Source organism: Puntigrus tetrazona, chromosome 14 (genome assembly GCF_018831695.1).
Source record: "Puntigrus tetrazona isolate hp1 chromosome 14, ASM1883169v1, whole genome shotgun sequence".
NCBI lineage: Eukaryota > Metazoa > Chordata > Actinopteri > Cypriniformes > Cyprinidae > Puntigrus > Puntigrus tetrazona.
The window spans coordinates 2,803,304-2,816,816 of NC_056712.1; the positions used below are offsets into that span (position 1 = coordinate 2,803,304).

Consider the following 13,513-nt stretch of genomic DNA (forward strand, 5'->3'; position numbering starts at 1 on the left):
TAGCATTGGCAGGGCACTGCTTCCTCCTCCTGAGGCACCGGACAGTTTGCCAGAACCTCTTCGATGCTATCCGATAGTCCTTCTCCATGGCCCCACTGAACTCCTCTAAAACACAGAGTTTTTTGCAGTCCGCTTTATTGGATCTGAACCCGAGTGGGGTTCTTTTGATGGACACACTAGGGCAGAGGTCAATGATCTACTTTGTGGTTGTTTCATCTGACCTCTCGCAGAGTCATAAGAATTTTTGGCCTTAATTCTAAGCGGTATGTGTGAATAAAACCAGGCACCGCCCATTACCTGTCCAATACAGACCCAACAGTAAAGCATGGTAGTGGCAGGATCATGCTGTGGGGGTGTTTTTCAGCTGTAGGGACAGGACGACTGGTTGCAATTGAAGGAAAGAGAATGTGGCCAAGTACAGGGATGTCCTGGATGAAAACCTTCTCCAGAGTGCTCAGGACCTCAGACTGGGCTGAAGGTTCACCTTCCAACAAGACAATGATCCTAAGCACACAGCTAAAAAAACAAAGGAGTGGCTTCACAATAACTCTGTGACTGTTCTTGAATGGCCCAGCCAGAGCCCTGACCAATTGAGCATCTCTAAAGAGACCAGAAAATGGCGGTCCACCAATATTTACCATCCAACCTGATAGAACTGGAGAGGATTTGCAAGGAAAATGGCAGAGGATCCCCTAATCCAGGTGTTTCCCAAAATGACTCATGTGTATTAGATCTGTATTAGACTTTATTAGATCAAAAGGGTGCTTCTACTAAATACTGTGAAAAGGGTCTGAATACTGAGGACCATGTGATATTTAAGTCTTTTTTGATAAATCTGCAAAATTGTCAGATTTCAAATTTCTTTTTCTGTCAATATGGGCTGCTGTGTGTACACCAATGAGTAAAAAAAATAACTACATGATAGTAAATGGTTGCAATATAACAAATGAAAAATTTAAGGGGGTCTGAATACTTTCTGAACCCGATGTATATTAGTGCCTTGTGAAAGTATTCATGTCCCTTTCATTTTTTAACATTTTGTTATGTTGCGGCCTCATGTTAAGCTGCTTTTAAAAAATCCACATAAATCTACACTCCATACACCATAACTGTACAACAAAAAAAAATGTTCATCTTTGCAAATTTGCATATTCCCTGTTACCCTCTGGGTGGATTGCCTGTTCCTTGTTTGTCTGTGAGCGAGACTTTTTTTATTAACACACAGTTAAAAAATACTTAGAATGGCATTTAGAGCATTTCCTGCACCTGTGTTTCAGTGTGTTCAAGAATTTCCGGGAATGTATGGTGCTTTGCATATTAAGCATACAATGGCCATTGTGAACACAATGTGGTCATTCATGAGCTTTATAAAAGGTATAGTTACTGGGCTAATATTCAGATAATAAAATTCAGATTCCATTTGAATTACTGATGCATTTATCTTGATAAATGTATAGATTTTAAGCAACAATGTATTAATAATTCTCAAGTTTTTCAAAATGTATCAAAAATATTTCTGCTTTCTTCCTATCGGCAGCCCTGAGAACTGCTTTTAGGAAGGTTATTAAATATAGCACACAGATACAGGACAGTCCTGCTTCCTTTGTAGATCATTTCGCAGTATGGAAACTGCACTGTAGAAAGAGTCAACAGAATCCAGTTTCCTGCTACTTCATAGTTCCAAAGAAAAATAGGGGGGTAAGGCCCATTTTAGATCTCCGGCTTCTGAACCGCGCAGGGATGAAGCTGAAGTTCAGGATGCTCACTGTTAAACAGGTCATGTCTCAAATCAAGTCTGAGGACTGTTTTGTCAAGATAGATCTAAAAGACTTTTTCATGTGTCAGATCCATCCTTCTCACAGGAAGTTCCTGAGGTTCGCTTTTGGGGTTCTTTCTTTTGGCGTTGCACTCTCACCCTGCATGTTTACAAAGTGTGTGGATGCTGCTCTGGCTCCTCTGCGACTCCAGGACATCTGCATACTCAATAACATTGATGACTGCCTGATTTTTCCCCAAGAGTATAGCAGTAATGACAGAATTTCTTTACTTCTAAGATTGATACCATCAGAGATAAAATTGTAACTATGCAGCTGTCAACTACAGTTTAACATCAGATAGTGAGCTTTAGATTCCTGAGAAAAATTACACTCTTTCTCTATTATAGGAGAAGAAGACTTGTACAAACTTGTTAAATCATCTAAACCAGCAACATGTATGTTAGACCCTATTCCATCTAAACTATTCTAAACTGCTTCCAGAAGTCATAGATCCTATTTTGAACATTATTAATTCATCATTGTCATTAGGATATGTTCCCAAAACATTCAAATTGGCTGTAGTTAAGCCTCTTATTAAGAAACCACATCTTGATCCCAAAGATTTAGTAAATTACAGACCAATCTCTAATCTCCCTTTTCTGTCAAAGATACTAGAAAAGGTATCCATAAGGAGTTCCTCAAGGCTCAGTGCTAGGACCGTTACTTTTCAACCTGTACACATTACCTATATTATCAGGAGACATGGTGTTAGCTTTCACTGCTATGCTGATGATACTCAGCTCTATATTTCAGCGCAGCCTGGTGATACACACCAAACTGAGAATCTAACAGAATGCATAGTCGATATAAAAAACAGGATGATGAGTAACTTCTTAATGCTAAATTCTGAAAAAAACAGAGGTGCTAATAATTGGACCTAAAAACCCCACATATAATAATCTAGAACACAGTCTAACACTTGATGGCTGCTCTGTTAATTCTTCATCATCAGTTAGGAACCTAGGTGTGCTGTTTGACAGCAATCCTTCGAAAACCATGTTTCTAGCATCTGTAAAACTGCGTTTTTCCATCTAAAAAATATATCTAAATTACAACCTATGCTTTCAACCTCTAATTCAGAAATATTAATTCATTTGTTTATGACCTCGAGGTTAGATTATTGTAATGCTTTATTGGGTGGTTGTTCTGCATGCTTGATAAACAAACTTCAGCTTGCCCAAAACTCAGCAGCTACAGTCCTTACTAGAACTAGAAAGTACGATCATATTAGCCTGGTTCTGTCAACACTGCACTGGCTCCCTATCAAACATCGGACATATTTTAAAATTTTATTAATTACCTATAAAGCCCTGAATGGTTTAGCTCCTCAATACTTGAGCAAGCTCTTATCACATTATAGTCCTGCCCATCCGCTGCGTTCTCAAAACTCTGGCCATTTGATAATACCTAGAATATCAAAATCAACTGCGGGTGGCAGATCCTTTTCCTATCTAGCACCTAAACTCTGGAACAATCTCCCTAACTCTGTTCGGGAAGCAGACACACTCTGCCAGTTTAAATGTAGATTAAAGACACATCTTTTTAACTTAGCCTACACATAGCACACCAACACACTTTTTATTATTCAAATCCGTTAAAGGATTTTTAGGCTGCATTACTTAGATTTGCTGTAACCGGGAACACTACTCCTAAAATACGATGTACTTGTGACATCGTAAAAAGAATGGCATCTACGCTAATATTAGTCCTGTCTCTTTCTCAATCTGTTTTCACAGTTTGTATCCAGACTAGATGGTGGATCAGCACCCAGAGATTATGTTCATCAGAGACCAGAACACCTAGATGCGCCCCGTGGACCAATCACCAGATCTTGATGGACACACACAGTAAGTCATTTACACTATCTGACACAGCTGCGTTTAAAATTGAACTGGAAGTTAAGTGCTGGGCGTCCGGTCAGAGGAGAACTGACCCCAACTGAGCCAGGTTTCTCCCAAGGTTTTTTTTTCTCCATTCTGTATGGATGAGGTTTTGTTTCCTTGCCGCTGTCGCCTCTGGCTTGCTTTGTTGAGGACACTTAACTTCTACTGATTATCGTTGAATTGATTAGAGATTAGAAGAGACCGTCTCTGCATTTAATAACAAATTGGTTTCTCTCGTCATTATACATCCCTGTCATTGTATTCTTCTACCTTAGACTGTACAGTGCTTTGATGCAACCTGTGTTGCTATATAAATAAAAATGAGTGATTGATTTTAGTGCAGTTGATGAGTGAGGTGAGCAGATAGTCCTCGCTCACATGACACATTTGGGGTTGAGACTAAACGCCAAGAAAAGGTGTGGTGTGGGATTCGACCAGGATGCAGGCTCATATAACCACTGCTCAAATCGAGTCAATCCTCGCTGCAGTCATAAAAGTAAAAGAAGGCCAATCACTCACTCTCAAGCAGTTCTAGAGACTGCTGGGCCTTATGGCAGCTGGGTCCAACATCGCATCGGTTGGGCCCTCTGTACATGAGGCCCCCACAGTGGTAGCTCAGGAACAGGGTATTTCCCTGAGGGAAAGACGCTTTGCATGACCAAAGTGTCACGCCAAATCTGTATGTGCCTTAGACATGTGGAGAAACCCTGGTTCCTACATCACTGCCCGGTGCTGGGAGCTCCTTGTTGCCATATAATGCTAGTGATGGACATCTCTCACTGGTTGGGGAGCAGTCATGAGTGGCCGCTCAGCCCACGGTCTTTGGAGGGTTGCCATCTTACATGCACCTTGTTATAAGTATGGTAGAACCATCACTTCCACCACAAAAAATGCTTTGTAAGTAATCTTCCAGATTTATCTCAATTCCTTAGTGCATCCAACACTGCACAAAAACTTGATGATGTAACAGAAATTATGCACTCTCTTTTTTCTAGCACTTTAGATACAGTTGCTCTACGTTTCAGAATGATGAAACAAAAAAAAAATCCATGACTACGTGGTTTAATGAGCACACTCGCATTCAAAAGAGAGCAGCCTGTAAAATGGAGCGCAGCTGGAGAAGTTTAGCTTTTATGTTTTGCCACTATATTTTAGTATTTTTTTTTTTTTTGTGAAAATAATGTCGATGGACAAAACATGTATATGTTTCACGAACTATGATTGAACACAAAGCATTTTTTTTGATAATCCATAAGCCTCTGGAAATACCCTTTTTTTAAAATTGAGGACATTGTTCATGGTAACAGCCAATCGGCCTACAGAGTGACATAACTATTGAGTTTTTGTTTGCACCTTCAGCAAATGCACACAAAATTACGTTAAAACAACAGTCTTGATGAGTGTCAATGTAAACTGTAAAATGTAAAAACTGTATTGTTTCTGATACACACTTTATCCCAAACCAGAAGTTTCACAACGTCTTTAAAACGTAACAATATTACTTTCTCGGTCTCACCACCACAATTACACTTATTATGTGGGTCACTAAGTAGTGTACTATTAGAAATGTCATTTTGAGGAGACACCCTAGAGTATTGCTGTTTAGAGTTAGAATCTATTTGCAGCGACTCTACATATTGAACTTCCTGCACTTCACTTCCTGCTACCACAGAGGACAATTCTAATGAAATGTTTTCACTCCCACTAAGCCACACAAGAACAGTGACACACCCACAAAAACAACATACAAGACAAACGGTATGTGCAATGTCAAACAAACATGCAATACAGAAAAAGGAAATGGTAAGGAAAGTTTTATACAACAGAGGGACAAAAACAACACACACACAAAAATACATAAATACATTTTGTTATTTTCCATCTGAATTCACTACTATCTAGTATGTGCTGTATAAAAACAACTAATTCTCTCTATTCTTTTATTTATTTCTATCACAATGATTTTTGAAACATCATTTGACATTGGATATTTAATTGTATGTGCTAAAGTCTGCCATTTTTGTTTATACAATGAATAGCCGTTCTTTTTATTGTAAATTGCAATGTTGTAGCAATTTTTAAAAATATTTATATTTTTCTAATTATCTCCCAATTTCTCCGCTAAAAGGAGCCTAAGCCCGAACACAAAATATGAACTGCATACTAAAGAAATTGTAGCATGCTAATAGACAATTCTGAACACAATGCTCCAAACAATAAATAAATATATCTGTACAGATAGCACTTAAAATACTTACAGTTGCACTGAATGCAATTATACGAGATGACCTTTTGATGTTTTCAGGCAATTTCATATTAGAAATTCCCTGTCTGTGTTCATAGTGTCAGTCTGATGGTGGTTCTAGATCAGAGCAGCCTGTAGCTCTTAGACAATAAACGTTTACATCTGGTTCGGATAAAGCACAGCACTACAAAATCAAAACAAATTAAAAAAAAACAAATCCCTGAAGTTGCCATAGTATATTGCCAAGTTTTTATCTGGGGGGAATTTTACAAAAGGTATCTGTACTGTAAATGTGTTTTTTGTTTTTTGGAAAACAGTAATAGTGCTTCAGAAGAGAAGAGATTTATTTATTTAAAGATTTTAGATTTATTTAACTCTAGATCACAGAAGGTTAGGATTTTGTTGCAGGTACAGTTGTAACTGCATGAGACATTTTTTATAGAAATAATAAACATAGTGGAGAGAACAGTTCTCAGAAATGGAATTTGAATCTAACCAGATATTTGACCTCTTTAAACAAAAGACATCATGTTTTGAGCATAGTATTTTTTCTCCTTTACTCTTTACAGATGTCAGCTGAAAAAGTAAAAAAAAATCTTAAGAGTACTTTCCATATCAAGTCACTGTATCCACTGTACTCCAAATTAAAACAACATTACCAGATAGTAAAAACTCTATATTTCTATATCAACATAACAGCATCTCAGTTTTACCTGAAAGGTCTCTCTTCTTCAACAGGTGATGTTGCATTACTCCAACTTTTGCAGCTGTCATCTCTGTCTGTGCGAGGGCGTCGCACTGGTGCAGGTATGTATGAGCTCTGGTTACTCTTGTTGGGTAGATACTGGTTGAAAGGTATGGCAGTCCGGGGTTCACTGTAGGAAGTTCGCCGGACCAGCATGTCATCCTTGCACACATCTGGCATCTTCCTCTGGGGGGTGTCGCACTCCGAGTCGCTGCCACGGTCTGCAGTGGAACAATTAGTGTGAATTAATTAGTATCTTAACACGTGTTTAAGCTTTGGGTAAATTGGGTAGTCAAAATAATTGACTGGAACAGTGACATTTATTTAGAGCAATTCGACTGTGCCAGTGTGTATTTTGTGCATACTATGTGGATAGGCTACAATAAGTCAAATTTGTTTAGCTGAGCTACCAGGCAGGTCATTGCCAAAGAATTTTACTTTGACTGACTGAAGCTAAAAACATGACATCCTACACAAAATAAAGAGCCCAAAGTGCATCATGAAGGATCAAAATCTGGTATTATATCATAAAAATACACTGGTAATCACACAAACCAAAGTGTCATGTTGATCACAGACAAGAAACCCACATTTTCACATGAAAATACCAGAAATCTAGTCTGCAATAAAGTTTTAGCTATAAAATGAAGGCACAGTTATATTTCGTTATATTTCTAATATATATATATTATAACTGAAGATTTAAGTGGTAAATAAATTAGATGCAGAAGTTTTACAGTGAACATTTTACAGAAGGAAAAGAGTAGAAATACAATCCTCCTCTTACATTAGGTATACAACTTAATTATTTCAAACACTCTGGAGTATTAAAAAACCTATTAGCCTGTGTCTCCATTTAATACTATCCAGAAAATCACAAATACCTGAGGTTAGAATGGATTATTAACTAGTCTTAATGAAAATGATCAGGGTAAAAACATTTATGCATCTCTCCTCCTCACCTTCTATCAGTGGTCACATTCTCAGGCAAAGTTAACCTCCACGTTTAACCCTGAGCTAAAGAAGCTGTCAAACACTACTCAACTGGTCATCTAATTAGTGTTTATGCAGTTTATTAGTGGAGCAGGAAAGCAGAGGGTTGGGTCCATCCATTTTCCCCTTTAAGAAAGCTTTATTGTTGTATTCTGTTTTATTTAGTTATTATTTATTTATTTATTATTTAATTAGCAATGTGCTTTAAAATATACTCTATTTTCATGGAATGTGATGGTTATAAAGTTGATTTGATTTTATAAAATGTTTTAAAATATTAAAACCTAACTTTTTTCAGCTTGTTACCAAGTTAACATTTAATTTCTCATTTTAATTTTGTCTAACTCAAGTTTATTTTGTCTAAAATAAATAATCATATGTTTTCAATTTAAACAAAAAAATTCAATTAAAATGAAAACAGAGATTCTAGCTCGCCCTTGGCCTGACGTCCATCTCTGCCAAAAGAGCAGAAAGAGGATGACCGGCTGAAACACTGTTGGCCCCAGGTTTGCTTCATTGGGGGCAAAGATATTATATATATTGTTGTAAAACCTGACAGTTTTATTGATTTGTAAGTTTGTCCTGTTTGTTGTAATGCCCTTATGAAATGTGAACACATGATGAAGAGTTTGAATGCTGGTGCGAAAGAAAAAGAAGACACGGGGTGTTGCATTTTGTTTATTAACAAGAGGGATTAAAAATAAATATACTATGCATGTTTTATTCACTTTTTATTGAAATAGATTGTAGAAAATAATAGTAAACATAGAGTTGCTATAGCTAGAAATTAAGTAGGAAAGATACTGAGTATATCAAGTATCAAGTAGTTATTGATTGTATTAGTAGAAGTATAGCCAGAAATGAAGTATATATTAGTAAGAGCTTTAGGAAAAAGTATTACCAGCTGCTGTGTTGCAGACGAGGAGAAGGAGACATCTTCGGAGAAAATCACGGAGAGCGAGAGATAGAAGATGGAGAACTTTATATGCAGAAGTTCTGCAGGGAGTTTCCCACTTGATGACATCAGATAAATGCAGGACACCAGCTGACCTTGGACTACACCTATTATCTATAAAATAATCCAGAACAAGGAGGGCGAGCCAGATGCTGACCGAGCCTCTCCGGGGTCGACAACCTTGCCAGCTGGTGCCTTGAACGTTAGAGTTTCTTTGTAGAACTTTGTTTTTACTTTTACTTTTATTTCTAATTCAAGTATTTTATTTGTAACCTGTTTAATACTTATATAATAAAGCTATATCTTATTATAACCATGACGCTCGTCTGACAACAGACTCTGATTTCAAAAATCTGAGCAGAACAGAGCCACGGAGAAGTCTTCTGAGACCTGCCTAGTGAGTATGATTTAATACTTGGGGATAGGACAGATTTGACTTACTTTACCTAACCTGAGAGTAAAAGAAAAATAGGTACCCTTCGTCTTGTGGTTTTTGTTTCTGTAAATAATGTAAATAGTGTACGTATATATATCTTTTTCCATTTTGTTCTATCACCATTGCACCTCTTGTATTTAATCATCACCTACACAAATAAAAATTATTATCTTGTACATTAGTTTGCACTGTTTTCTTTGTCCCACACACTATACATACGTTTTTAATGTCTATATTTTTAAATGTTATACCCTGTACCCCTAGACTCACGTGGGGTCGTAACACTAATCTAAATATTTAATATTAATTATACCTAGCTATGTATTAGTATCTGGAATTCTCTACTAAATGCTTGTCATTTTAGTCAGTGTTTATGCCCCTAACTATGACAATCCTCCTTGTATGACTATGCTCTTTTGCCTATCAGATTTTGGCACTTACCAACTTATTTTAGGTGAAGATATTAACTCTACAATTGACCCAAAGATGGACTGCTCACAACCCAAAACATCAGCTCCTACATCAATATTGAGGTATTTTTCTTTCATAATGAATCAGCTAGGATGTTTAAACCCATTGTCATTTCTCTTCAATCTAACTGCTAGAGTTTTCTTTTTTTTTTTTTAACTTCCATCATGTTTATTCAAAAAAACATTTTTAATGAATAAAGTTGTATTATCCTTAGTTAAATCTAAAGATTATTCTGCAAAAACTAAACATTTTCTTCCTTCAAAATTAAAAGCTTTTCTTCCTCAAAGTTCACAAGGATATTTTGGAAGATGGAGGTTAAATAAAGACTCCAGGCTGACATTGAATTTTGTGACTATATTTTTAAGAACATTTACTTTTTTTGGAAACAAATAAATTAGTATATAGCCATCACTTCTATGGGAAACATTTAAAGCAATTATACAGGGACAAGTTATTTCCTTTAATGCATATTGGTCTAAAACCAGGAACTTAAAACAACAGAAACAATTAGAGGTAGATAGGTTAAATTCCAAGTCACCAGTCCCAGAGTTAGAGATGCAGTGGTTAAAATTACAAACAGAATTTGACTTATTGACAATGAAGAAAGCTGAGCTTCAGATAAAGTGAACAAAAGAACTTATGAGAATGGGGATGGAGCTGGATGTCTGTTAACATCTCAGCTCAGACTTCAAAAGGCATATGTAGTCAGAGACCTGGAAGAGTCTCTAAGTTTGTAAAAGATAGCTGTCTCTATCTCAATCATGAGAAATAATAAGACTACTGGCCTTGAAGGCTTTCCCAGCCCAAATTTTACAAAAAAAATTCTAATCCCCATTTTTATTTGAGCTTTATAATCATACTTTATAATAAGGCTTTTATCTTTAATTTAAGCTTTAACTCTGTATTATATTAAAGAAAGATAAAAGACTTTCACCTCCCCTGTTTGTCCTTCCAATAGAGCCTCTCTCTAATGCCTTAAAATCATCTTGACTATTTGCGGTTGAACACAGACTTATTGCTGCCGTAGCCACCAAACAGATCTATTAAAACACCCCGTGCCTACCACCACAGACTTTGACAAGCTTATTTTGGAGCTCACAGTAAACCTGGGGAAAGACACCAGCTTAAGAGTCTTTTCCTCTGAAACCTGCACCCCATTGTAAGTCACAATATAGGCGCTACTATGCCTGCCACACAATACCTATTCAACAACTGCGGGACCTCACAAAGAAGGCCTTTAAATCAAATTCAAATTCAAATTTTATTTTTCACATACACATACATACATGGTAACGACATGCAGTGAAATGTTCTTTACAACAGTCCAGCATCAAAATAGAAAACAAAATTTAAATGTATATATAAATATAAAATATAAAAATATGTATAAAAAAGAAGTGTGCAAAGTAGAATATAAAAATAAAATAAAATAAGGTATAGAATATAAATATAAGTATAAGATATAAAGTGTAAAGTGTAAAGTGGCTGTGCAAATGTCCAGTGCAAAGTGACTAGTGCAATTTTCCAAATGTGGCGAAAGTGGCGAGTATCTGGGGAAGAGGGGTAAACATGGGAATCCCGGTGATTAGGTACTGGGTGTTCTCTGGTTCAGACTCGAATGGCCTCATGGAAGAAGCTCCTCCTCGTTCTCTCTGTGTTTGCCTTCAGGAACGAAAGCGCTTTCCTGAACGCAGCAGAGAAAAGAGTCCATTGTTGGGATGGCTGAGGTCTTCCACGATCTTCCTGGCCCTGGTACAGCACCGCTTGTTGTAGATGTGCTGCAGCACAGGGAGCTCAGTGCGGATGGTGCGCTCAGCTGACCGCACCACCCTCTGAAGGGCTCGCCTGTCCTGCATGGTGCTGTTCCCGAACCAGGAGGTGATGTTTCCGTCAGGACACTCTCGATGGAGCAGGTGTAAAAGTTCCTGAGCACCTGAGATGGGAGTCTGAAGTCCCTTAAGCGCCTCAGATGGTATAGACGCTGCCGGGCCTTCTTCACCAGGGTGTTGATGTGACAGGACCAAGACAGGTCCTGCGTGATGTGAACACCCAGGTACCGAAAACTGTCCACTCTCTCCACTGGGGTCCCATTGATCATGATGGGATGGTAAGAGCGCACCTGCTTCGTGTGCTGAAGTCCACTATTAACTCCTTTGTTTTGCTGACGTTCAGGAGCAGATTGTTCTCCTGACACCATCTCTCCAGGTTGTTGATCTCCTGAATGTAGGCCATCTCATCGTTGTTGGAGATCAGGCCCACCACGACAGTGTCGTCAGCAAATTTAACGATGGTGGTGGAGTTTGTAGTGGCCACACAGTCATGTGTGTACAGCGAGTACAGCAGGGGCTCAGAACACAACCCTAAAGGGCTCCAGTGCTGAGAGTGAGGGAGGATGAGGTGTGTTTTCCCATCTGTACGGCTTGTGGTCTGTCGGTCAGGAAGTTGGTGATCCAGTGACGCAGGGATGGGCTGAGTCCCAGGAGGTGAGTGTGGAGGGAACTATGGCGTTGAACGCTGAACTATAGTCCACGAACAGCATTTTCACACAGTTCCCTTTCCTAAAATCCAGGTGGCTTGTGGTTGTGTGGAGGTGTGTGATGGCATCCTCTGTAGACCGGTTTTGGCGGTAGGCAAACTGTAGTGGGTCCAGTGTGTCCGGTAGTGATGCGGTGATGAAGTCTCTGACGAGTCTCTCGAAGCACTTCATCACTACAGACGTCAGAGCTACAGGGCGGTAATCATTAAGGCAAGATGGTTGAGGTTTCTTCGGCACAGGAACAATGATGGACTGTTTGAAACACGAGGGGACTGTAGACTGTTTCAGGGAGAGATTAAATATCTCAGTGAACACCGGTGCTAGCTGGTCAGCACAGGCTCTCAGAACCCGACCTGTGATGCTGTCAGGTCCTGCTGCCTTCCTGGTGTTCACTCTCCTGAATGCCCTCCTTACGTCGTGCTCCGAAATGGTGAACGCGATTTCCTCTCTGGCTCTCTCGGCAAGCGTGCTGTTCATCATGCCGCTAGCGGCGCTAGCGTGATTAGCATGATTAGCTGCAGCCTCGAAAAGCGAGCATAGAAGTTATTTAGCTCGTCTGCCAGAGAAGCATCCGTGCTCTCCACTCTGGAGGTTGGCGTTTTATAGTCCATGATGTTTCTCAGTACCTGCCAAAGGCTCCTAGAGTCACTGTGTTGAAACTGTGACTCTAGTTTCCTCCCGTAGCGCCTCTTTGCCTCCTTTACCGCTCTCACGCGCGCCGTGTCTGACGCAGCCTTGTATTCAGACATATCCCGGTGACTATCCCGTGTTATAGGCTGCGGACGGGATCTCAGAGAGTCGCGGACAGTTTTGTCTACCCCTACTCCTGATGACGGTTTTCTCTACCGTGTCATCTGCTAGTTTCCCGATGAATTCCACCACCGCTTCCGTGAACACATTGACATCCTCGGAGCTACACCTGAACATGGCCCAGTCTGTGTCATCCAAAGCGTCCTGCAGAGCAGCCACCGAATGGTCAGACCAGCGTGACACCTCCCTCTGTAACGGGGCTTCCTGTTTCAGCCTCTGTTTGTAAACAGGTACGAGGAAAATGGCGGCATGGTCCGATTTACCAAACGGTGGGCATGATTTTGCCTTGTAGCTGTCTCTGAAGGGTGTGTAGCAGTGATCCAGTGTCCTTTCGCCCCTGGTGGGGCAGGTGATGTGCTGGTGGAAGTTCGGCAGTGCGCGCTTGAGGTTTGCACTGTTAAAATCCCCCAGCACAATGAGTGTGGCGTCCCGGTGTTGTGACTGGTGTGTTGTGAGGTGGTCGTGTAAGTCCCATATTGCAGTGTCCGTGTCCGCTTGAGGTGGAATGTAAACGTCGCTGACTATGACCGAGCTGAATTCCCGTGGAAGATAGAAAGGGCGACATTTGATGGTCAGAAGTTCCAGGTTTGGTGTGCAGGAGCGTGAGAGAGGATCAACGCTC

The 13,513-nt window shown here is 39.5% G+C and overlaps 1 protein-coding gene across 1 annotated transcript in view; it reads right to left on the reverse strand.

Moving 5' to 3' along the window:
• Positions 1–13,513, reverse strand: part of limch1b (LIM and calponin homology domains 1b) — a 107,436-nt gene that overhangs the window by 32,516 nt on the left and 61,407 nt on the right. The window contains 1 exon segment of the mRNA XM_043257392.1: positions 6,659–6,911. Coding sequence (XP_043113327.1) covers positions 6,659–6,911 — 253 coding nt within the window.